The sequence below is a fragment of the Myripristis murdjan genome, chromosome 14, assembly GCF_902150065.1.
Source record: "Myripristis murdjan chromosome 14, fMyrMur1.1, whole genome shotgun sequence".
NCBI lineage: Eukaryota > Metazoa > Chordata > Actinopteri > Holocentriformes > Holocentridae > Myripristis > Myripristis murdjan.
In genome coordinates, this window is record NC_043993.1 from 27452489 (window position 1) to 27480325 (window position 27837).

Consider the following 27837-nt stretch of genomic DNA (forward strand, 5'->3'; position numbering starts at 1 on the left):
ACTGGATTTGTACAGATGAGACTCATGCAAAATAGTCTGGATCCTGGAAACACGCATTCCACTTATTCACTCACATTCACTTGTTTATCAAAAAACTGTCTATTCTAACCAGATAAAATATATTTTCATGGTGTTTAAGATGGGAAAACATTAGCAATAGGATGATAATATTGAGGGGATTCCTACCTTTAGATTGCTGTTTTGCATTAATTCTAAAAATCATATTATTTGTCCATTAATACATTCACATACACTGTTCCATTTCCAGTCACACATTTGTTTAAGCTATATTTTCCCAAGTTGCCTCTGAAATGCTCACATTTGCGATTCAGGTTAATACAAATAGTAATATTAGTATACAGCACACTACAATGTGACCAGTCATGGTATGTACAATACATAGATTTTTTGTGATTTTTTTTCCCTGCATGGTCACATACAATAGGATACAGTACTGCTTTTAAACCAAAAAGTTAAATCCACTGTGTGTACTCTCAGAGATTATGCTGTAGAATTGTCATAATGTAATGCACAACAACACGTAGACTGCTTTCAACATTTCAATCTTTAGCTTCTCTTTTACTTATTATTAGCTCTCATTACTGCACTCTGTAACATTGTGAACATGCCTGCTTATATGTAATGTTCCACAGCTGTGTGTTTGCCAACATTTAAAAAAAAAAAAGAAAAAAGAAAAAAAAGAGCAACTTCTTTGTTGAAATAATTAATCAGCATTCCCAAGTCACAAAGACCTGTCAATGACTATTTTTTTCATAAACATAAAGTTTGGAATTATAAGGTTCTGTCGAGTTTTTTTTTAAATCGAAGTCAGGTTATTTACATGTTCATGAACATTACTTTACATTTGTGTGGTGTTATTTATTAAATTATTTTGTATAAAGAACCTTTCAAAAATCGAAAGCACGCAGGCTAACAGTTTTGTCATTTGGTATGTCACATCTTTGATGGTGGATATCTGAACTGAATTCTATCTAGATAGAACCTTGTATATCCAAACTCATAAAACTGTGCGACGTAGGTGCTTTTGGAATCAGCTAGTCCAGTTGTGTCAAGTTTTCTTTTCTTTGGTTATTGGTTTGCAGTGTTAGCAAGTCACCACTCCACTGCAAGCCTCCCCCCCCTCAAATTTGGCACTGTAAAGCTCTTTGTCCAGTTGCAGCATAACCATGGACAGAGGGCTCACACATGGAAAGACACATTCACAGTTGAAAAATGAAGAGGAGGAACCACCTTCACCAACACAAGCTCATGGGGTCAAGCTGTGGGACCCCGCAGAGTCTGACACAGAGAGCCTGGCCCAGGAGAGGGCCTACCAGCAGCAGCTGCACAGGCGTATAGGATGCTATGATCAAATTAACAGCAAACCACCCCAAGAGGAGAATGCTGACAACTTACAGCAGGGGGATTGGCAAGATAATGATGCAGATGAAGATGGGGAAGAGGATCTCCAGGTGTATGATAGCTTAGAAGTGGCAGCGCACTCGTTTGTCAAGAGGAACTCCACACCATTCCCCGCTGAAGCTCCGGATGCACATCAGCAGATGAAAGAAAGAGAAGGGTCAAGGTGAGATGTTCCTAGTCCAATATATAACCAAATGCCATTTTGTCAAACAAACAGCACCTAATAGGTTGTTGTAATTGAATGGTGTTGCAAGAATATACTGACGGGTGACAAGCTAAAGGAAAAATTTGTCTTAGTAAGGTGTTGACCAGCTTCGGTTTTCTCCTTGTCATAAGTTCTCCAAGCTCTACTGAAGAGATGGAGCACCATTCTTACAAAACACACTGCACATCGCGAGGGATATAGTAGTGCTGCAGTGTGTAAAGCCCTCATTACAAGGGGCTTTACACACTGCAATACAATACAGATTTAAGAGCTGTGTGGTGCAAAAACCATAGGAAGTGGTCTACAGCGATGTGGAAAAAGTGATTTGGCCAGATGAGTCTCCATTCTGGACACGTGGGCGACTGCATGTGTGGCGTCCATCTAAAGAACGCTACAGGCCTAAACGCTGGACCCCGACAGTGAGGGGGTCCTCTGCCTCTGTTAGGCCATGGGGGGCATTTCCCACTTGTCCCCTTAGAGGGAAGACTCGCTGCAAATCAATACAAAGTTGTTCTGTGTGACCACCATTATCCTGTGATGACACATTTCTATCCTGGCGGGAGTGGTCTCTTCAAAGATGACATCTCCATCCAGAGGGCACAAGGGCTTACTGACTGGCTTGATGAGGATGGAAGTGATGCAAATCATATGCTATAGCCTTCACACTCACCACTGTCATCAACACACCAAATGAGGGAATAACTTTTGGAAGATGAATGGAGCCCCATCCCTCCAACAGAGTTCCACAAACTTGCACAGTCTATGCAAAGGAGCACTGAAGCTGCTCTGGCAGCTCATTAGCAGCCCAACACCTTACTAAGACTTACTTACACTTACAAACTTTATGTTGGGTTTTCCTTTATTTAGTCACCTGTCTGTGTATGTCTGCAACATCAATGAGTATATTTTAAGCAAATGCATGCTTCAAAGATGCGGCTTCATGCACCAAAGGCCCAAAGCTATCCGTGTCTGATTATGTTCACTGTTCAAACATTGCTGAACATTGAAGCTGCTATTTTGTTGAAGGCTTTTAACAGAATACAGAATAAATGATTAATCTAGAGATCAAAGTGTGCAATAGAAAACTACCAATAATTAGACTCCAGCACATTCATTTGCATAAACATATGGCACCAAGAGAATTAAAACTCCCCCTAAGAAAATGTTTGTTTTCCTTCTTGCAGCTGGGGATTCATACACAGCAACACTTGTTCTGGCCTATTTATAGCCACCAGGGATTGATAACAAACCAAGTAAAAATCCTCGTACATACCTAACACGTAATGAATGGGAGTGATTCTGATTGCAAGTATATAGTTTGGCCAGTAGGTGGCAGTAATTGACGATATTGATTTTAGTACCACTGCACTGAAAAGCACTGACACTTCTTTTGGCTGTTGAGACATTCCTTCCAGGGTTTATTTTATTGTGAAGACAGTATAAAATGGGCTGTCACTTTGATATTTTTGTGTCAAGTTGATCAAAGCTAAACTTCACTTTGTGTAATTATGAACTGAAATATAAATCCAAATTATAGTCTAAATTGTAAGAGATGAGGTTTATTTTGGTAGCCATGTGCAGCCTTTTTGAGTCTCCACAGTTTCCCTCTAATTCAGTTAAAATGTGTAATTATGTAAGCTACTTAACATGGTGAGATTTGTGCCTCGCCTTCTCCAATTTGCCCACTGCATTGAAATATCTCTATTTTCACTGACAAATTAATTAAAATTAAGCAGATAATAGTATTGCTTAGGTGGAATACAACAGTGAGAACCGCTCTGCCAATCAAACCTTTTACTTCTAAACAGCGCATGGAAGATAAAAGATAAATACCCTTCATTCATCTCTCAACAATGAAACAGTGTCAGTGTCATGCGGGCACTGAGTTTATTGTGGTGCGAACGGCCTGATTCAGGTGCTTTCAGAATAACTGCTTTCATTTAAGGGAAATTAGATTTTTGTTTTTTTGGGGAGGATCACAATAAGTGGTCACTCCATGGTCCATTAACAAGGATCATCGTCGAAATAAAGGAGAGCTGTTGTTTGAGGCAGCAGATGTAGGAATCCGCAGTGAGGAGGACGACACCACATCTGTTTGTTTTCGCTCTCTCGGCGACTCAAACTGTTGTTTCCTCTCCTTTTTCCTCCAGACGCCGCCTGATGGTAATTTCCCTACAAAATAGAAAGGGGGCATTCTCCCTTTTCCTGTCATTAACCTGTGCGGATTGATGCCCACCAAGTGTGGGTCCACTTCCAAAGTGCATTGTTTCAGGGAAAATGACCGTGACACATTCCCACAAAAGGCTCTATTTCAAAGAGCCGAGGCAGGGACACAATCCCTTTCCCATCATCATATTCTCATAGTCCTCTCCACTGATAGCCTCCTCAAAGCGGGTAAGCCCTTTCACACAATAGTTCCCATTGCTTCGTTTACAAAGCCAATGGGTCTTTCTTATTCAAGCAGAAGATTCCCATTTAAGCAACTCCATTCATCCGTCTGTACCATATTTTCCACCCATTTTAATTGAAAGATTGCTAAAAGATGTTTGGCTATACTTCCCATAACATGTTTTTCATCTGCCCATTCAGTGTTTGTCACAATATTTCACAAGCTTTTGTATGTGAGTGTCTGTATCTTGGGCAAGGAATAATACCCAGTGGTGTTTTGCCAGTGTTGGAGGCCTCGTCGCTCAGCTGCTTGTTGTCCATAAGGCATTCTCCAACTTGTTTGTGTCTGAGTCATTAGTGAGCCATCCCTTACCCTTTTGGCCTCATAGAAGTGAAGGGCCCTACACCTAAGCAAGACCCCCCAACCCCCGCCACCCCTTTGCACGACATCACGGCAGGAGAACTAGCCTCCCCTCGTCCTCCCAGTAAGCACAACAAAGAGGCTCTCTGCTATTTATTTTAATGAGATCTTTTCATCACCATCAGAAAGAGCATTTTAGCCTGCAATTTTCAAGCCATTTCATAAGCTGAAAATTGCCATTTGTGAACCATTCCCCCGCTAGTAGTCCTCAAACACACTCTCATTAGTCAGCCTGGAGGTGAAAATACGAAAATTATCGGTAAATACAGGTTCATAATCCCCCTCATCTGTTTCAATTTCAGAAGACGGCTTTTAGTCTCTGTGTAAGGTCTGGTTCTCATTGTTTGAGGACATCATCATTCTAATAATGGTGTAATGCCTCTTGTTCTTTTGACCTCTCAGTACAGGCCTGTGATGCATTTATGTTTCTTAAAAGCTTCTTTTAGATATGGAGATCTTATTGATGATATTGTTTACCAACATAACAGAATGTAATTTGGCTGTAATATCCTTGAAGCCTTATTACACATTTATGGATGCATGTTACGACTAATTTCTCACTATTTACTAACTGAGCTGCGCAATATATATATAATTCTATAATTCTCTGATGCTTATAGTGATATCAGGCTAGGTGCACCGGCCATATAACTATTACTGCTATTGTCCTATTTCTGTGTTGCAGACAGGTGCCCTCTGATGACGTCTATTCAGATCTGCGCTACGACCCCAACTGGAGGACCAATCTGAAGGGAGCTTGCCGCTTCAATGAGAGTCTACGGCTCTCTGTTGAAGAAGAACCCCAAAACTTTGATAACAAATCTGAGCAGAAACATCAGGAACTGGCCATAAAAGGAGGTTACACGTATGTTGTTGCCAGAAGTTCGGCCGTTGTGGAGACTGTACATATGACTGGTGAGGAGTCTGAACAGCCATACCACCTGCACCCACAACATGAGCAAGCCAGCCAAGATGTGTCATTAACATCGGGCGGTCCAGGTCCAAGCATTTCCTCTGAGACTACACAGCAGGAATCTAAAGTCAAAGATGAGAAGAGCCAAGACTATGTTGGTGAAAACCCTGACAGCTCTCCCAAGTCGACGGAGCACTTTGAGGAACTGCAAAAGGGCATGTTTAAATTAAAGAGCTCTAAGAGCGTACCTAACAAACAGCTCGGCAAACTGAGAGAGGACATTGTGGAGCGCAACAAAATCACCCTAGGGCGTAACATAGCCAAACGTGGCTCCTATCTGAAGGCACATGTTCTGAAGCGGGAAACGCCTACTTCTGTGAATGAGGTGGGTGTGGAAGATGGAAATTTCTTTGCCAAAAATGTTGTATATCCAAAGGTCAAATCATCAGTTGACATGTGACAACAAGCTCTCATTTCATACTGCCCATTCTTGTACCCTTCCCTCTGCTGCAACAGGCTGCAGTTACAGAAACAGACACCAGGAGCTGCACTAACATAGTTTATGACTGCTGGGTTGCAGTTATGATCTGGGCCCTGCTCTGGCAGCATTTAGCAGGACTTGGCATCACAACGAGACAAGATTAGGTCCTTCTGTGTACACATATAAGGTTTGACAGAATGGACCACAGGGAATGTTAGGTTTTGATTCCTTTTTTTTTGGTTGGCAATGTGTCCTGTGTTGATATTTCAGGACCCACAGGGTACATAGGTGGCAATCAGTAAAAATGTTCATAAACTTGTAATTGTTGGATATCAGGCAAATTTGTCTGGTGTCTCATTTTGATCTGATGTTGTTTTCACAGCATAGGTGGTTTATGTAGGGATTGAGCAGAGTGGACTCTGCTCATATTCCTGATTTGATAGAGTGGTGTTATTAGGCCCATATAGCTCTTGGCATTGGTTTGGGTATCTTAGGTGTCTGACGGTGTTAACACAATGCATATTATTGAGCATTAAGCTGAACAATAGTGCTGGGTTGTGTTCTGCAGTGACTTAATATTGGCAGGTGATGCAGTCAGGTTTCCCTAGAGTGAGATGTTTAAATGCAGAGGTCAATCCTTGGGCTTGTTAGCGCACTAACACATGCAGTTGTTGTTTCTTAGCTTTATATTGCTTAGAGGTTGGAACTTATCATACAACCAAGGGATAGGAAAAACAGCTAAATCTCTGTGTTTGCTCTTAAAAGCTCATTCTAAACTTGGAGACACACAGTCAATGGGCCGTTGCTTCAATGCCGCTGTTTTCATGAACAGAATACAGGCCTAGTCTTTTTACTGCGTCGGCCAAGCTTATGCTCATTTAGTGATATTGTCAGAATATCTATATGTTTTTTTTTTTCTTTTTTTGTTGACTCGGACAAGAACCGAGAGAATATCCTATCATGTTTGTTGCGACCCAGTCTGGAAAATTAATTTGGCAGGGAAGCATTGCTGTTTTCAACTGCCCTCCCTTCCACCATATGAAAGGGGCCATGTCTGGCTATGCAGTGCCTATTATGAGTTGATGTGTACAACAAGAACATCAGAGAAGCATGGTTACCAAATAGGCTCTTAGATATCCCTGCACCTGGCACAGTGACATAATTGGTCGGGATGGCCCGTATTCCCCATTTGTCAGGCCATATGACTGTTTGCTGGCTATAATACCTCCAAGCTTGTTCACCCATCTGAGCCCCAGCTCGCTACAATGTCTCATATCATCGCCATTTACATAGTCAAGAGTCGTTAGCTTTGTGCAATGGTAAACAGAGCCAGAGCCTTTCCCTCTCCTAAACCCTTGTGTTTTGTCATTTTCCCCCTGAATTCGCTTATTAGTTTTCCATTGCCATGTCTCCCCAAAGACATGTCTCACTTAATGGGGGACACGGGGCATAAAAGAAAGGGGCACCAATTTGCATGTAGTCTATTTCCTGTTTCATCATAGGATTCATTTAAGAATTGGGTGTGTTACCACAATATTACAACCTATCACAAAAGCTATTTAAAAATAGGCAAATGCTTAAGCAAAGTAATTTTTGACAAATCCTCTCAAATAAAGTAATAGAAATAACACATTAGATCTATTAGAAAAAATGCAATTCACAGTAGCATTTTAGTAAATCATGCTAAAAGGGGAAATCCAACCTAAAACACAATTCCCATATGAAATTTATATGAATGTGGATAGAAGTGAGTCTCTGCTGAAGTCTCTCTAGAACCAAAACTATTTAAGACTTTCTTGATGCCATTATCAAGAGACAGATCTTATACCTCCTTCATTGATATTAAGATATTAAATTTATGGACTCAGCAACAGTACTCAAGGTGAATGTTCTGGCTTACGCACACATGTAATGTCTAAGAATTGTTATATTTCCACTGAAATGGTTATTTGGATGAAAGAGCTAAAAAAAAAAAAAAAAAAAAAGAGTAATCTCTGCATCTACAAATTTCCAATTGTCAAGAGAGCATCCCCACTTTTTGTCTTCTGATGAAACTGCAGATTTGGTTCTATGGTCTCTAACTTTGGAATAGGGCTGTTTATGTCCACAAACACTCAATGAAATATTCAAGATCAAAGTAACATATGAGAATTCGATTTTAGGGTGGATTCTTGCTTTAATGTTGAAGGTCACTGAAAGGCTGTGTGATCTTAAAACACCAAAGCAAATTTTCATAATTATGATAACCACATATCTTCCATCACATAGCTTCTTGTCTTGACCCCCCCACACACACTCCCCTCCCCTCCCTCTTGCAAATTGTATCAGTTCCACCAATCATTATATGATTCCAGGCAGGATGCTACTAGGCTCTTTTAAAATACCCCATTTGGTCTTTTGAAGAGAGAGGACTTCTGAAAGCAACTTGTGATAATTAGCCATGTTATTAAATGTACACAATTTCCTAATGCGGCAAATCCTTAGACGGGGCGAGTGGCAGAGTAGCGGTAGCGATGATTGGCTTCAGTGTGGCTGGGGCCTCCTTTGATAAAGACAGAAGTAGCAGATCAATCTTCTGCTATTGCACTCAGCCCTCAGAGTCCCTTCTCGTCTTCTAGGCCCTCACTTCAAAGCCAAGGGAACATAATGTACAATCTTTTAATAGCTTTAGACCAAAGCTCCGGGGAGCTCTCTGCCACTGTATACCCTGCCTCAGTCTAAACACCTAATCAAGATTACCTGGGCTGGCCACAATAGCAGCTAAATGCAATTCAAGATCTGCAGCTCCTTTGAAGTCTTCATTGCGAAAAGCAGATGTTTCCCGGGTACAGGAGGTAATACAGCTAGCTGCAATTGCCGGACTTTGTTGTGACATCGTCTCAGCGAGAAGCAATTACTGGCCTCCCAATTTAGCAGAAAAGATATTACACAGCTTACCATGCTTAAAATGCAATACAGGCTTGATCATTCGCTCCAACTGATTGGGATTTAGTAATGGCTGACAAAAGGCAACGGCAGGGGGAATGGGCAAAGGTGAGAGGCACAAATTGTTTGTCTGTGTGTGTGTGTGTGTGTGTGTGTGTGTGTGTGTGTGTGTGTGTGTGTGTGTACTGCCGGACATAGTTACAAACACCTGTTACTGATCATTAAGCAGCTGCTGAGGCAACACAGCGATAGTTCATAACAACGCTTGAACTCCTAAAAAGTCTAGCAGTCTCTGCATCATTTCGAAAAGATTACCCCGTTTGCTCAGTGGATACATGTAGGTATACGTTCACAGAAGTACCGAAAGTGTTTTTTTTTTTTTTTTTTTTTTTTTTTTTCTTTTAACATTTTGTTTGAATGTAAGTAGCAGTGCATCATACAGGTTACTGGCAGAAACATCATAAAGTGTAGTTACTATCTCTACTTTTTGATAACCTGTCATCATTCAGTGTACTCTCGGAATGCCCCTAACCTCTTACCCTATTAGACACAGTAACATGGCAAACAGCCTTACTGATGGATTATATTACAACTGCATCCACTCCCTCACTGTGACCTTCACCCATTCAAGCCCATCGAATTAGTGGCATTCAGCGAAAAAGTCTTGAGCCTGTCAATACCATCGATCCACTCGGATTGTCCTCTTCAGCTGAGGGGAGTCTCAAACTTAACAAATGATTTTCATTACAGCATTAACAGAACACATTTCCCTGTCGCAAACAGGTACGTTAGGATCAAGTGAAACACTTAATTGATGTATTATGATGTGGCTGAAGAAGATGGGAAGTGATAGTAGCAAACGAGCATGGTGCAGCATTGGCCGGTGTGAGAATTTGTAGGTTGTCTTAGGTTTTATCAGTGTCATCACCCCCGTTGTATAGAGCTTGCACTAGAATTATTCAATTCCCATTGTTATTTAAATATTATTTTATTTATTTCTATTTTGCACCTTGCTGGAAGAAATATGCTATAAATGCTCCTCATGTACCCAACAAAATATTCATGACTTGTGATGTGTAGGTCTATCAACAGTGCAGCTATGTTTTAAATTGATTTTTTTTTAATTAATTAATCAATTTATGTCTGGTCTGTGTAAAGGTGTGTGAAACTCAAGACGAAATGACCATTGCTGAGAATCTAGAGGTCATTTCAGACCTGGAGGTGAGATGGCTCCAGAAAACACAACAGCTGAAAGTAAGACTCTTCTATCCTTTCTACCTTATTTACATCATTGAGAACCCTCCCCGCCCACACCACCACCACACACACATGCAAATACACATAAAGATTGCAGCCATGTCTATGGCAGCCTTGTTCCTTAACTTACGAGCAATGGATTCCCACTCCTGATGAAAATATCTGCTTTGCAGCGGGGGCACTATCACCCGGGCTTTTAATTTCCTCCCAGAATGCACGCACAATCACTGATAGGGTTGTGGCAGTGGGGCTTGCTGAAGACATCTTTGGAAAGGAGTCAGAGAGAAGGGTGGGGTGGGGGGTATATTATTATTTTGAGCACTTGAGCGGCCACCTTAATGCTGCCAAGCAGAGGAGTGTAAATTTTTTCCCACCGGAATGGGCAAAGCTGGTGTTTGCTAAATCAGCGGCATTAGATGCATGAGGCGCAGGCCCATAGACCCCTGCGAAATAATTTGGTCAGATCATGCAAAGAAGAGCACCAGCCCTACTTACACTTGGGAAAGAATCGTGCCTCTCGACAAGAGCTCATGTTTGTCTGTTGTTTTTTCCCCTTTTTGTGCTATAAATGGGTAGATTTAGATGTGATGTTCTGCGCTTCTCACAGCCTTCAGAGATAATGTAGCCCACCCTACACTCAGGCAGTTAGCGGATCTCACCCTTAAAAACAGAGTTGGACACAGCAAGAGCCTTTGAATACAAATATGTCAAAAGATACAATATGTGCCATATAAAAAAAAATATGACAGCCCATGTTATAGAATGAATGCAGGTACTGAAGTAAAACTCTCTCAGTTCTGCTTATAACCATGACATTTAGGCTACTCTTCAAATGCGGTAGTTTTTACGTATCACCTGTCAATCATGCATTTGTCCTTAGAAACTTGGTCTGTTTATACTTATTTTTAGATTTATCCTTCACATCTTTAATATCAAACCTGTCTAAATCACCAGTAACCCTAACCATAACCCTGAGCCCTTATATCAATCAATCAATCAATCAGTCAGACCTTATTTATTTATCTCATTTTGCACATGCACATCAAATGCACTGAAATATGCTTTACAGTTAAATAAAACAGAACATTAAAATGAGAGAGGAAAAAAGACAATAAAACAAGTACAGGAACAAAGCACTGTACTTATAACATTAATCATACTGTATTTCAGCATAGAAACAGCTTTCTTTAGTTATATAGGTCAACACCCTTGTGATTGAACACTCTCTAGTAAAGGAACATACCTCTAAATAAATAACAAAGAAAAAAAAAATAAAAACAGTACTAATAGAATGCAAAAAGGCTTAGCATAAAAATGTAAGTGATGATAATATGAGATTAAATAAATACACTCAGAAAACTTCAAAAAATATACATCTATAAAATGAGATCAGATTAGGGGTGCCTTATGTAAAATTGCAGAGGAATGACCCTTTAGATTTAACAGACATTCAATAAGCCTAACTTTTGACAGCTGAGTCTATATGGTTCTCAGTGTTGTGCTTATATCACATTTTTTGCCAGTTGAGTCTAAATCTGTCCTTACTTCACCCTCAATTTTGCACAGTGCACCTTTAAAAAAGTACAAAATAAAACTAAAGTAGTTGCTGTGGAAAAAGCTAAGCTGAGCAGGAGTGCCTTCAGATTTTGCTTGAAACTGTCAACAGACTCTGATGCCCTCACATCACACTAATCCAACCTCAGGTCATGCAGATCTCCAAAGGGAAGAAAGCCCGACGGAAAGAAAACCACAATCCTTTGCAGCAGCAGCGACCTCCTGCCCCAGGGGTCAAAGCCGAGCGGGGGGACTGTCTGAGCCCCCCTTCAGCTGGACCAGCCACCAAGACCCAGCCAGACCCCCAAAGGACTCCATGGCAGCCTCCACCATCCACCGCAGTCCATCCACCTCCACAGTCCATCCACCTCAACATCAATGTCAACACTTCGAGCGGCCTCCCTCCCTTTGTGCAGCAGAAGGGCCAGGACGCCATCATCACCTTAGCGTCCCTTCATGGCCCTCGTCACTGGAGCCCCGGATCTGACGCTCACTACATCAACTTACCATTTACCCAGGATCCCTGTGTCCCACAACTGTCTCTCCATGATGGTCGATTCCAAAGGGTCATGGTTCCCAAGCATGCTTTTCCCTCGCCCATCCGTGACCAAGGGTATCGACCACTAAAGCCACGGAGGCCCTCCCTGGGGTGTGGAGAAGTGCTAAATTCAGAACTTTTCAAGGGGCCCCATGAGTATAGCCCTGGACCATGGCAAAGGTGAAAGATTTATATCTTCAATCACCATGTAAAAACTGTTAGATTAGAGTAGATGAAAATTTAAATCTCCATGGGATATTGGATGGGTGTGTAAAGGGTTTGCAAAATGACAACAAAACATGCTTAGCAAAAAATATGATTGGAAGATATAAACAGAATGCATGAAAATATATGTAAAACATTGTTTATGTAATATGAATGAAATTCATGAAAATGTAGATATTTGCAACATATCAAATGAGGAAAATATGCAGCATAAAATATGTGTCATTAGCTCTCTATAATGTCAGATCCTACACAGGTACATACTGTTATGTGCAAATCATAGGTGTCACATGACTCGGACTTCTCTTGGACAAATTTGATGACCTTTGATGACTCAACCTGCCCAAATAAAGAAAGATGTGCAACCTGACTTTGACTTTAACACCAATGACCTTTGACTTCACTTAGACTTGACCCTTTTGACTTGGAAAGACTTGATAGGCGACCTTTCCCAAAGCCAAACATTAAAAATTATGCAATTAACCTGTGCCTGTAGGCTCACCAGTGGTGTAAGGATGGCTTATACCATCCTTAAACCTTATATCTCTTGCAGCAAACATGACTTTAATTGACAAAATGCAAATCAGCATATCCCAGATCCATACTGACTCGCAGTTAGTCAGCTGGTAGCCTAAATCTGATCAAATCAATCAACAATCAGCTCTGCCTAATGATAGGTATCTTTTATTGACAGAAGACCAGCAGAAACCTGGCGTTACCATAGACAGAACCTATATCAACTACAGGGAGGGAGGGCAGGAGGGACAGAGGTGCTGTAGATGTGTGTTAGGGTGAACAGAGCAGTGTGTGTGTTCATCTGTAGTAAGGAGGGAGAGAAGGAAAGTAAGTTGGGAGAGGAGATTGTGAACAAAGTAAAATTCTCACACAAAATGGAGGCCATGCCATTGTTTGGAATAAACAAAAGAGGTGCAGAGGTGCGTTGTTATCTCAGGACTTTTTCTAAATGTGGGACTTCTCACTGAGAATCTATGACTGATTTTGTATTTCAGGTCAACTGCACCAAAATGTCTGTTAATCTGTGAGGAGGAGAACCCAAATCAACTTCCAAATGAGGATCAAGTTAACCAGTTTCCAGAAGACAGCCCCAGGCCGCCCTCCACCACTCAGTCCCAGCACTCAGGCTACTACACTGTGCTGCCTCCTATAGGCAAACCTTTGACAGGACAAGAGCCTGAGCTGAGACCTGGGCAGTGTGTGCAGACGTCCGGCCCCATCCACAGAAGCAGCTCTGACGGCTACCTGGCACAGATGGATAAACAGAAGCAGCTGAGGGAGAAAATCTCTTACAAGGTTGGTGTGCATGTATATACATGTGTGTGAGAGAGCTACATTTTCATCCTTAAGGGGAAATATTCACAATGAGACTTAAAATGTACTAATTAGTTTGTGCCCAAAACAAAAGGAAAAAGATTGTCCTGCCCTCTAATGTGAGATTGCAGTATCATATATCCCAGAATCAGATATCAGAACTCCACTGAGAAGTAAAGTCTGCAAGAGTTAATACAAGAATACGTCTTTTTACCTGCGCTCATGTATTTTTGAAACAACACAACTTAATTTTGACAGCTTTCAAGGGCTCAAGGGCCACAAAGCTCACAAAGCTCACTCGACACATAAACGGTCATGTAAACTTTCAAGTAAGGAAAATAAAAAGGCATTATGTGGTTTCACCTAACAAAAGTGATACATGAATTCTTAAATTCCCCTTTAATCCCCATGTAGAGGAGAGGTTACATAAATAATTGTCCCTTTGAAGTCCCAAATAATCCCCTCAGCTGCCTCCATGCAGGGACTGTTTAATCCAAGAGGAGGGCTCTAGTGACTAAGGGCACAAAACATTAGGCTAATTGTCTAGCTCCACTAAGATACACTTAATTGCTATGAGATGATGACGATATAAACCGCAGAGATGCAGGCCCTGAAAAGCCATTTGAAGATGTGTTAGAGGATAAGGTGATTAGGAGGGGGAGAATAGGCCGTCTGTGAGGCGCAGGGCCACTAAAGATGCCCATTTGCATGTAATGATTTTTTCGTTGTTGTCCTCCCTCCCTCTCCTTTGGTTTGTCAGGCTAAGCCCTGCAGGTGGGTCCTGCTAAAGAGCAGAAAGAGTGCCACAGCCACCCCATCACACTACTTTTGGAAGGTAGTCCAACAGACAGCCAGTTTAGAGATATTTAGATGTTATTAAAGCTACAATATGCAAGTCCTGCCTTCCTCCCCATCAGCTGAACAAGGTCTTGCCCCAACATTGTCACTCATCTTGTACCACATTTACACCAATCATGCAGGTTTTATACAGGTTACACTAGGGAGCATATGTTTAAAAAAAAAAAAAAAGACAAAACACAGGCAACAAATTTACATTAGCAGAAGTCCTGGACACATATCTTACCACAAGGTTAACTGGTGTCACAATCTTCCAACCTGTCTGAAATGTAACACTTTCTTTGAGGCTCCAGCTGTCTCTCTTTACAGCTACATCCAAAAGATGGTGATTTATTGGTAATTTATCATATTTCATAGGTTAAAGTTACACTGAGGTTAGGATTTCCCACCTAAAATGTAAAGCACACCAACTCTGCACCACTTCTTAGCACATTTGTCTCCTTTAAATGATAAATGTTGCAATGTAGCCTCGATAGACCTTGATAGAGATTCCGATTTAGGTTTGATTTAGGTATGTACATATAGACAGATGAAGAGCAGTCATACACAATAAATTAATTATTCATTGTTATTTTGATGTGAAAAAAGATGCATGTTGAAATTTTAAATACCAGTCAACAATTTGTCTCATAATATGATGCAAATGCTACAGTTAATCAGGTCAACATTTGAGGTTTGGTGCAGCCCACAAACAATGTAGTCTATGACTGTGTGCTTAGGATTGCATTCTTCCTGGAGCCTTCACATTGTCCTCCTGTGGTGTCCAACCCCCTCGACCTCCCCGCTCCCCCATCATGTTAGCCATCATGTCTGACGAGATTACAGGCTCAATTTGTAAAGCAGCCCAGCCGCGGTGCCTGGGCCTGAGAGCAGACGAGCATGACTTAGGGGTTGGGAAGAGGTGGGTGAGGGCTTGAAAAGAAAGCTGCCCTGTTGTGTCCATGACCAATGGCTAATTCTGAATCGGACTGAAATCCCCCGTCCCCAAAAAAAAAAAAAAAAAGCCAGTACAATCTGGAATGATTAGGCTCCTTTTGTCTGGGGCAGCTTGCGGATGGCACACACACGCGCACACACACACACACACACACACACACACACCACTTTAGATGGAGTGGGTGTACATCTCTTTCTGTCTTTGCCCCTATCACTTGGAATCCATTGCCCAGGGTTCAACTCCACCTCACCATTAGTGTCCCTGAGAAAAGCACTTCAGCATCATACTAGGACCTAATGAGGAAATATGTTCTTCTGTATGGCGCTGAGGCAAAATCCCTCCAAAGCATGAGGATTTTTAGTCCATATCTAGATTGTACTCTGCATATATGTGTGCTATTTTTTGCAATTTTGATTACTTACCTTTGAGGCTCTTTGATGCATGGGTAAAAGCACAGAGGGTCAGATGGTTATATGTTTCTGGATTGTTTGGAACGAATGGAAGAAGAACTGGGTAGTTAGCTTTGAGCAGCCATGGTTAAACAGATAAAGAAAAGAGCGCTACCTGAAGAAACTCCACCCAAGACATCACAGTTCCCCCCACTCTGTCCAACTGAGAAGAGATTTCTGGCAAGTTTTGGGGTCCCAAATTTTCATGTAACTCATTCCTCATTTTGCCGGGGACCCTCTCACTGTAATACATTACCAGCATTTCACAATAATTAACAGTATTATTTTACAGTAACTTGTTGTAATTAAGTTCCCTTGTAATATCCCAATGAATACCTGTAAAAACTACAGTATCTTTGGATTTTACAGCATTTAACTGTTATTTTACAGTAAAATTCTGCAATCAAAACACCCCTGTTATATCACAACAAGGTCTGTAATATCACAGCAACACAGTAAAAAAAAATGCAAGGATTTCACAGCATTCAACAGTATTATTACAGTGAAATTTTGTATTCAAATATTCCCTGGTAAGTCACATGACATAACCAAACTGAACCTGAAGAGGCCATTTCCCTCTTCTCTTCTGGGCTGAATGGAGAAGGTGAGCTGCATGCATATAATCTGTTTGCAGTACACCCATGGTATTTTAAATTATATTAGCACTATTCGCTAACTAGCTAACGTTAGCCAGCTGTAGCATTTGCCCGTGTGGTCTGATATAGGCTAGCTAACGTTAGCGTTTGCTATTTACCACAGCCGATCTTATTAATTAAATTTGAATACCTAAATACTGTACACTATGCTTTTACTGAACTCTTGAGTGTGCATATGATAAGATTATGAAGGATGATGACTCAACTTGATAAATGCTGCCTGCAATACATAAGTCTATTTAAAACTGAAAATATCTTTGCTTATTAACAGGTACTTCTTGGGCATCAATCCTGAAAGAGGCTCAAAGACCAGGAAGCTGACAACAATTAACCCTCATATGAGCAGCCTTTTGAGGAAACTAATGCACTTTGAGTGGGCATTATAGTTTTTTTTTGTTTGTTTGTTTGTTTGTTTTTCTTGCTGCAGCAGTTGTCAGGCTCAGTTTTGAGTAGTTCTTTTTGTACATTTTTTAAAGACAACTTTGCACTACCAGATTTTTGTACAACGCTGTTGCGTGTGGATTATAGAATGTTTGAGACTGAGTGGAGCGCCTGACCCCTTCACGACATCCCTTCATCGCTCTCTCCCTTCCTCTCTTACCTTGCCATGTAGGCCTCATTCCCATCCTCTTACTGTTATTGTGACACAGCTGGGTAGTTGAATGGCAAGTTTCTGCACAGTTTCTCTGCATTTTAAGATGCTTTGAAAAGTTTGACTAGGACTAGGAAGTTGAATTTCTTGAATTCTTGAATTTCTTGGCATTATTTGAATAACCCTTTATTTGTAAATAAATATGCCATTGGGCTAACATTGACTTTACCTCAGAGTTGTGTATTGGTGTGTTAATTGTACAATGATTGTAAATTCACAGTAAATGGGAACTTCATCTGCATTACTTTCACAGTAAATTACTGGGCAATTTTTGCATGATTTCCACAGTATACATAGTAAATTCACAGTAAATTACTGTCAACTTGTGCATTACTTTCACAGTACACACTGTAAAAGTACAGGGCCTTGTTGTAATGATGTACAGCAAAAGGTTGTAATTCCCCAGTAATGTGCTGTAATATCACAGTAATTGCTTTGTTATTGAAGCTGTGAAGTTACAGTACACAGTTGTGCTTTGACAACAATGCATTGTAATATCATAAATGTGAAGTTACAGTAAATTGCTGCGAGTACATTTCACAGTATATTGCTGTAATCCTTACTGTGAAAGTCATGCAAAACTTACCCAATAATTTATTGTGAATTCACAGCGAAAAATTTTGCAGTGCTGTCACCCTCTTATAGAACCCTGCTGGTCCCTGGACCACACCTTGGGAAGTGTGTCTGTATTTTGTACATGTGTGTCTGGAAGAGAACAACAGAGTGACACTGCTGAGGGAGAAAGAAAGAATATACAAGAAAATGGATTTTGTGATAGAGCAAATCATCCACACAGCGGCTCCATCTCCCTATTTAGCCTGCCTGTCATTTGTCTGTCATCTCTGCTTTCCTTTGGTCTACTATTAGTGAATGTTTCTACAAATGGACTGTTTACTACACACCACTTTAATTCGAACCCAGTCAGAGACATCGAAATTGATAAAAATTGCAGTTGGTTATTTATTGTTAGTGCCACGTTGGCATTTTGACAGCCATCGAAACAAATGGAGTTTAATTCAACAGTAGTCCACCTCCAATCAGGTGATCAAAAGTGTCACTTGATGTTTTATAGTCCAGATAAGACCCTGCCATTGTCCTGTGTCAAATCTTCAAAAACTCTATTCTCTCTCTCTCTCTCTGTCTCTCTTTCTCTCTCTCTCTCAGGCTTATACTCTGAAAGACTACAAGCAGCTGAAACATGACGTGCATCTGCGAGGTCTGGGTCCCGACTACACAGCCATTGATAAGACAGTGAGTACCAATCCGCTCACTTGCTTTTTAGCGTGTAGGACAAAGTACGATCAAGCCTGTCGCTGTGTGTGTACAGTGTGAAAAGCAAGAAACTAACAATAATTTGTGGAACTTCTCAAGGCTGTTGGTGAATGCACTGGGGGCATATTCAGTCCTAGATATTCAACATCATTAAAGGAACAGTTTACCCAAAATACTTTTCCAGGTAGTTTCTGTGTGATTTGGTGAGGTTTCCAATCTGTCTTCCTTCACCTTAATACAATGTGTTCTTTTGTGAAGCCAAAACCCACAATCACTGACACGTAAAAAAAAAAAAAAAAAAAAAAACTCAGCAGCAACAGCTCTTTCCAAAATCAGTGGCATGCACACCTAGCATAATCCACAGACCTTAGGCGTGAAGAGTTTCATTGGGAACTATTTCCTGCCAAAGAACACTGGCAAACTTTATTTATCCGCTTGAAATTGGTGTTCCTTGGGACTAGGGTTTCTGCGACCAATTCATGTCATTGTTTTGTTTCTGCTGTGTTTTCCTTTTTTTTTTTTTTTTTTTTTTTTTGGTTCAAATTTGTGATCATTTGAGCTCCACAGATGTGTGCCCATCCAACCCCACTATATTGGGGTGAAGGGAGACTGTGATGTTCGCCAGACTGGAAACCTTGCCAGATCACACACAGAAACTATGTGGATGGGTAGATTGACTGCATTTTGGGTGAACTGTTTCTTTATATTTGATCATTTTCTTGCCAAAAAAAATGACAAAATCAGTGGGGAGTGTTTTCCCCAGAATTGTATTGCTCTCAGTGTGGATTTAGGCCATGAGACAGTAGGACTCTCCATTAAAACACTGGATAATCATAGTCGTGATAAGAATCAGAGTCATTATGATCAGCACCATCATATCATCATCATCATCGTGTGGAATTTGATTAAAATGTCTTCGTTGAATAATTGCAGTTGAGGTACCTCCTGTAGATAACTAGTGTATGACTGATGACTTCTACAGTAAGTATGTTTTCAAACAAACATTATATCAGACATGGGCAACAGAAACTGTCAAATATATATGAAGATTAACCATAGGCCAGTATTCAACAATGTATCAGTCAAATTATGTATTGGTTTAACTCTAGGGAAAACAAGTAGACTTGAAATTCACAAAAGGGTAAATTGGTAAAGCAGATGCGCACGCACACACACACACACACACACAGTGCCACAGTGTCAGAAAAAGGTATTACTAGGCTCCTAAAGCTCCATCTTATGCTCTTTCATTTTGCCACGTTTTCCTATGCCACTAAGAAATGTGTGGCGTCATTTTCCTCTTAGAAATGTTGTTTCTCTTGCCGAACAGTAAATGAGCTCGAAAGAGGGAGCGAAAACAAACTGTAGTATTTGTGAGAGAGCACAAAGTGCATTCGCTCTCTCATTCCTCCAGGGCTATAGAAGCTAACAAGCAGGCAGATGTACGTCTGCCCTTGTGGCTCTCTGTCAGCTGCCCGCTGTCTTTTATTTGTTCATCTCTTGTTGAATTACAAGGCTTTTCGCCAACAGTAGGCAGAAATCCAAGTATAGACTAGAGTATGTAGCCTTTAAACCATCAGTATTTTTCTCCAAAAAAAAAAAAAAAAAAAAAAATCACTTCATGCAAGCACAACAAAAATGCTGACCTACATACCAGGATGTTATATCATCTTTTTTGTGATTTGCAGACGGGCAGTATCAGTTATTAAAAGTTATTCATGCAGAGAAAATGTGATTATTAGTTGTTTTGACAACAATGATTATGTGCCTTTCAGTCGCTTTCCTGCGTTGTAATCATGATGTCCACTATAGCGTCATTGTGTGTCCGCTGACCCTCTTCTCATTGGCCGAGCTTCTCATTTAAAGGCTCCTGTCGCTCTCCACAGATAAAACTAGATTTACAAAGCAAATGAAAGCATCCCTAAGAAGTTAAGTGCTCTTTGCGCTTTGATGTATCTTTTGTTAATCCCCAGTTGTAAAAAGTGAGCATGTTTGGCCAATTTGCACTAGATTGAGCCCTGTGCGTCTCCAGGGCCGAGCCTATTAGTGAATGATATGTGTAAATGTTGATAGGCCCACTGAATGGTTTGTTGTATTTGGTTTTGCTGGGCTGCGTGGAGAGGCTGTGGCGAGGTGATATACAAAGAGAAGGGCCTTAAGGGAGAAATGGCTCAGTTAATTAAACCCTCTTTTGTAATCTGTCCCCTTCTCTCTCTCTCTCTCTCTCTCTCTCTCTCACACACACACACACTCTCTCGCTCTCTCCTTCACCATCATCATGCTGAGAAAATGAGACGGCAGAAGCTGTATTCAAATGCCGTCCGCGAGCAGAACAAAAACATGAGTAGGATTCCCTTTTTACCAGCCAAGGACCCGGAAGGCAGTGACAAGACAGTTCCCAGGACGAAGGTGTGTGTCTCTCTCTCAGTTTTCATGTGTGGAGCACGTGTGGAAAAATTGTGACCATGCAAAATAACAGAGTAAGCATGTATGAGATTAGGGAGAATATCTCAAGCTGTGTTTCCATCCAACTGACACGTGAATTGTACACAGAGTTGTTGTAAAATGCCACAAAAAATGCGATTGAGGTGTAGTACCTTCCATCACCACCAACCTGAATAGAGTTCTTTAACATCAAAAAATAAATGACTTGTCCAAAATAAAAATGAATCGTAACAAAAAATTCGGTCATCATTTGGGACCAGAATCACTAAGTGAGGCCACATAATGGAATTGTCATGACTGCTTATGGTCAGAATATTGTATAGCTATGGTTGGAGTGTTTTAGGTGCACAGATATTGTCTTATCAGTGAGGTTGAGCCATTAGTTGGTCCAAACATGGGAAGCCAACAACTTTTTTTTTCATGCATTTCCATAGCTATTCATCACATAATTTCTTTATCAACCAGAAAAAAAATCTTTTCCAAGTGAGCATAAAACATGATTTTTGCAACAGAGAGGCCATTTCTTATCTAATTTTGCCATTTCTGTTCAGCTTTTCTAATTCATTACATCATAATTTGCATAAAAATACTTGGAGACGCTCTCTCAATGTCAGTCTTGCTCTCTCCCCGTGTCATACATATGCACCCTCTCTATTTCTCTCTCTCTCTCTCTCTCTCTCTCTCTCTCTCTCAGGCTTTGGAATATGCCAAGACTATAGCAAAGCCCCCAGCACATCCACAACCTAAGCCAAAACCAAGACAAACAGACCAATCTGAAGGCATCGATGCTCTTGTCCTGAAGGGCTTGGATCTTTCCCAACTTGTCATGCTGGAGCGCCTGAAAAAACGCCACGAAGCAGAGAAACAGGCCGTGGCCAGCCTCAGCAAGGTGCAGGCTCTCTGAGGCAAAGCGCGGCGCACTTAAACTGTCAGGCAGTCGAATCCCAGGGAGTCCAGGAAGTCCATATTTCCATCCATTCTGTCCATATTTGCATTGTAGGATACAAGATGCTCCACACGTAGGACCTTATTACGTCATTAAAGGTGCTAGTTGTAGCATTTTAGCATCAACAAATCATTGCTACATGAATTATGAAGCATGAATACAATTACTGTGAGCAAATGAGACCATCACCAAGGCGACTGGCAGCCTCTGTCAGCCTCTGCGCTGCACTGTATTTTGTAAGCCACTGGGTCAGATTTGGCGCTGCTGTATTGCTTTACGGCACAAAACAGGAAGAGGGCGCTGTTCCTTCAGCACTAATGGAGCACTCAGAGTTTCCGGTGATGGCATTTGTGTGTGAGAAAGATACAAATATCTCAAATACGATATATATTTATTTTTTTATACTAGCACTAACAGTACCACTGGAATGGGATAGAGGCCACAGTCATCTTTAAAATGGTTTCATTTGTTCAAGGTAATTCAAGGAATCATAAATTTGACAGTGACATTTTGATCTTGAAAAGAATACACATGCCACTTTTCAAAACAATGCAAAGTATAAATCTTCACTGTTAATACTTCCCCCTTTATTGACGTCAGCTTCTGTAAGTTTGTTTAATAATGCAGTCTATATGTAATGACAATATTATCTGTGTCACAACTCGTAGAGAAATTAGTTTTGTTAATGCTTTTGCCAAGAAAAGCAAGTGGTGTTGATTGGCTCTTTTATGGTATTTAGTGTGTTCACTATGGCTAAACCTGATCATATTCGGCCATGCTGATAGTTCATATTGCACTTGATTCATGTCGAAGCACACGACCAGTCTTAGGTCAGTGGACCTGCTTCACACACATCAGGTTTAGCTGTCGGACAGTGATTCATCAATTTGCTGTTGGAATGGCAGTTCCTGTGACATGTCAGGTCCTTCCCTGTCACAGGAACAGCACTTCTCTGGGACTATTCTTCTCCAAAATGAATGAAGTGTACCTGACCCAGCGAATAGCACGATGTGAAGCACGATCCACAGCTGAGAAAATGTTTCGAAGAATGCACAACACTAGGCATTTGTTTGAGATTCATTATCGATGCTCTGTTCCAACCCTCTTGCTCGCCAACTGGTGGCACTACTTTGTTTCTGTATCACTACGCAACAGCTTCATGTATCAGTTGTATAAACAAACATGCAGCAGCAAGGGGAGCTGTTGTGAAGTGATGCAGAGTCTAAGTAGTTTCACCAGTTGAAAAGAGCGTCAGGAATGAAACCCAAGTGAAGTTTGTTGTGCATCCTTCAAAACATCAACAATTCAAAATCATTTTGTTCACTGGGCCAGATCCACTCCATTCCTTTTGGAGAAGATCAGTCCTGGTAAAGCGTTCATTCTCACGACAGGGAAGGACCTGAGCGTTCAAACTTGGAAGAGCAGCTACACTCATATGGAGCTGCACAAACCAGATAATCACACTGGAATAAATCACTTAGCATCCAATATATTTGCAGTTATAGAAAAGAATACGAATACAAGTGACTGCTAAATGATAAAGACGTGATGTCATTTGGAGTTTAGATATTTCCGCGGAGCAACATGCATCAAGTGTTTCTAATCTGCTAAGAAAGAATGGCGACATCTGAACACTTTGCACTGTGGGATGAATAGTGCAGGCAAATCTCGGCCACTGGATCCAACTTGTTTTAGGCGCTTCTCTTTTTCTGAACAATCAATGTCGTGGTATGCAGCTACTGTCGCTCCATCCGACAAATCAAGGATACCTGCTGTTTTGCACACAGTGCCTTATATCCTGATCATGGGAAAATAAATAGACACTTATAGCAATGCAGGATTTGTTGCATTAAAGTACCAGACTGTTGTCTCTATATTTGCCTAAATGATGTATAGATAATTTATTTAAGCTGTGTTGCGAGGACTTTGTGCTATCAAGGAAGAGACAAGCACTGAGGACTAACTAGCATTAATAGAGCTAATTGGTTTTAATATGGCGACAATGACATGGAATCCCCAACAGCACCAAGCCTGTTTCTTTTCCATTAAACAATCCACATAGAATCATCCCTCTAGGCTTGGCCAAGGTTTTGTTGCTGTATTCTCATGTAGGCGACAGATAATTTACACATTGTCATCTTAGCCACATTTTCAATTTGTCCATTCATCCCGTTACCCTGTTAACCCAGAATAATGCACACACTCTTTGTTGTGGGACTGATTGTTACCTTCCTCCATTTGTGTGGTGTACAGCTTTAAAAAAAATGGTTGAATGGAGATGACACTTTGAAGCTCACCTGATTCGGTCCTACTTTATAGCCATGGTCTAAAGTGGTAACTCCTCCCTGACACAAAACGCTCTTAAGCAGCTAATTTTACTAATAGAACCTTCAGATCATTATCAAAGCACTATTTACCTCTGTGCAATATTTTAATTAGATTATAGTCTCTATTTAACCCATCATGGGCTCTTTGAAGCTCTGTGTTTTTAGTGTTAAGTCCTCAGATGCGTGGAGGGAAATAAATGATAGACCCCTTTTTGATTTAATGAGAAACGCTGTCTATCCAGACCGAGTCTCTTTACATCTATTTTTTTTTTTTTTTTTTTTGGGAGGGGGTACCACCTACTCGTTTTTTGCCATTGAAATCCAGTTAATTGAAGGAGTCTTTCACTGCTATACATGAAGGAGGCCAAATTAGCATCCCTTTCTGCCCATTGGAAAGCTACGGCAGACGTGGGTGCTTTGATGTGAGAAGCACGCTTTCAGTAGGCGGCAGGCTTCCTGAAAATGAGCTGATGGCCCTGCTATTAGGCCCAAATGCAGATGCGTCCATGTGTTGCAAACCGCTTAATCTTTTAATTGATCACCTTCTGCATGGCCTATTCTCCGCATTTTTTCCCCCCCTGCTCCCTGTTAATCAGAATCACATTTTGAAAATGACATGAATTGCTTTTCAAAGGGCAGGGAAGCACGGCGAATCCTGTACGGGAGAGAAAAGAGGCTTGCACATTAATGTACAAATGCACCCTCAGAGATGCAGCTCCTTGTGCGCCGTAAAATGATTTAATAAAACTAACGCTCGCTTGTTACAGATTGAGATGTGAGTGTGGGTGTAGAGCTTACATATGTTTTAAAAGGACCTTGTGTCCACATTAACCGTCAGATAATCAACTGTTTGTTCTCCTGACTGCACCCACGGCGCGTTTCTCAATCTGCAACGACATTTCAAATCTACAGGCTTACATCAACTTTAGTCTGTGGACCAGAGGGACAAATTTAACTTATGAGGGCCACTGGGGCTCATATGTTAATCCATATGATAATTATTTAATGTGATATATCATGCCAAAACAGTAGGAAAGCAAATAATGCTTTTGAACCAATTAATTGTTGACAAAAAAATCATAATTTAACACATATTTACATACTGACATTGTACTGCTGTGTTCAAACACCCTTAAAGTGAGAGTGGTGTTTTCATATAGCATTGTAAAGCTTTACATGAAATAACTGGAACTGAATGCCTGATACAGGCGTGTGAACAGACAATGACCAAAGCATTTTCAGATAAACCGAGCCATAAAATTTAATAACTCAACACACCAACTTATGAAATCATTTAGAACAAATCCTTGAGAAAATGAAGTAAAGCACACAACACAATGCAAAAACATGACTAAAATACTGGATTTTTTCCCCCAGTCCTTTTTCTCCAGTTTAGAAATTCCCAGTAAATGCTCATAGTTACTTCCAGACTGTAGCTCAAATATTATAATTTTAATTAAATGTATTTACTGTGCTATACCACTGTAAACTGAATTGTCTTAAACTTTTCTGGTGATTTGGCTCCATGCTGTACAATAAACCCTTTGCTGCATTTGTGACAAGATTTTACCTCTAAATTCTTGCATGTGAGAAAAATCATTCGTTGTGGGTCGATTAGTGGCCATCAGTACAAACAGTAACTCTAAATAAACAACAAAAACAACATTTTATCTTGTCTTCGTAGGAACTGTGTAATCAGAGTCAGAGTTATGATTATAAAGTCTGCTGTGAGACCCAAATGTTTTCCGTTTGAGACAGTAAGTCGAGGCAGTTTACTTGCAAAACCCTCATTTACTGCAGGCATCCTAAAGAGGAGATGTTCAACAGGACTGTGGAGGGGACATTTTCTTTTCAGTCATTTTATTCTAAAATATACATAAGACCTATAGGACCTATACTCCTGTTTTGTCTCTGTCATGATTCATTTTCTGATACTGACAAACCTTTACATTTTGCTTGTATGATCAAAGATACCTGCTTCAAGAGTCTTGGGCTCTCATATTCAGCTATTACAAAAAAATAAATAAATAAAAAAATAAGACTGGTTGAAATTAACATTGATTTCCCCGGTTGCTTAGTGTACAAAACTCAGAAAATTGACTTTTTGAACCCTGCCCCTTATTGTAAACTATCTATTATCTCTTTGTCTGCTGGAAAAGAATAAACAAAACATTCTACTTTTTGGTATTCCATTTAATTCTTAACCAACCAAACATTTTAACAGTAATGTCCTTTAAAGGGACTTGAAGTTCAAAGTGGCAGTGAACACACACAGCAATGACTCTGGATGGTTTAAACAGCTGAAACAATGAGCAATGCATAGCCAGTTCAAAATAATAATCATAGTCGCTTTATTTACATGCACTCAGTAGGACTTCAGTGAGCCTTGGCATGAAATTCTGCAGGACAAGCTGACGATTTGTCATGTTCCCTCCCCCCCTCAGTTTCTTAGTGTAAGTCTTTTGCTTTTCTCTTGGTCTTAGCTTAAAACCCAGCAGGATCCAGGCCACCATGCAGGAGAGCCCACTGGTTAACAGGCAGCCTCCCATTCAAAACTCCCCTGCCTGCTGCGGAGACCTCATGCAGGTGGTCGCTACTGTAGGAAAATGGCCATTTGAACTCACTGGAGAACCTGACAATGACCAGGGGGTTTCATATAGCCTATACACATTTTCTTACATCTTCATCACCATGTTTTTCCTCTATTTTTTCTTTTATGAAACATTGCAGCTGATGAATAAAGAATGTATTGGAAATAGGCCTTTGTAAGACAACAAATGAAAAAGGGCATTTTTGGTATAATAAAATTAGGTATATAAAAGTGAGTGAAGGAATTACACACACACTTATATATAGGCTATATGTGTGTGTGCATGTATATATACAAATATGTATGTATGTATATATGTTGACAAACACATACAAGTATACATATATATGTGTGGGTGTGGGTGTGTGTGGGTGTGTGTTTGTATATATGTACACACACACACACCTGATTAAAAAAAAATACTGCTATGTAAAATGGCAATGACTAAAGAAACGAATAATAGATTTACAAACCTCCCCAAAAGCACAAGCATCTAAATGGTTGGACGTGAATAAAATGTCAGAAGTCAAAACGATAAATACCCGGATCTGTAAATGACATCAAAATTTCGATTGAGATTTAAGTGCAAAAGGAAGGGGCAGGGTGGTCGAGTGTTGTGGTACCAAGCAAAGCGCTATTCGATTGAATCGTTTAAAATAAACATTAAAATAATAATAATAATAATAATAATAATAATAATAATAATAATAATAATAATAATAATAGTCGATGGTTATTTGTACAGATTGTCCTCAAAATTAATATTTTCACATTTTGTGTGACATTTAAATGTTTCGACATAGGATGTTAATTAACACAATAATAATAATAATAATAATGATAATAATAATAATAATAATGACATATTCTCTCGTCATGACATGAAAACACGACAGATCTCATCACTGTAGAGGAAAAAGGGGAAATCCTAAAAATTAGCGTTTTGCATGCTTTAATAAATACCGACATTGCTGTATTTGTTTTGCTTACTTTAATTCAATATATAATAATTTTTCATGGAAAAAAAGAATTTATCTACATTTACAG

The 27837-nt window shown here is 40.3% G+C and overlaps 1 protein-coding gene across 1 annotated transcript; it reads left to right on the top strand.

Annotated features, from left to right (window-relative positions):
- Positions 1–1187: 1187 nt before the first annotated feature.
- jhy (junctional cadherin complex regulator) lies at positions 1188–25759 on the top strand. Its single transcript, XM_030068119.1, has 8 exons — positions 1188–1585; positions 5122–5734; positions 9914–10009; positions 11716–12179; positions 13340–13640; positions 18375–18461; positions 20769–20891; positions 21622–25759. The coding sequence occupies exons 1-8, from the start codon at positions 1188–1190 to the stop codon at positions 21829–21831; spliced, it is 2292 nt and encodes a 763-aa protein (XP_029923979.1). The 3' UTR covers positions 21832–25759.
- The last annotated feature ends 2078 nt before the right edge of the window (positions 25760–27837 follow it).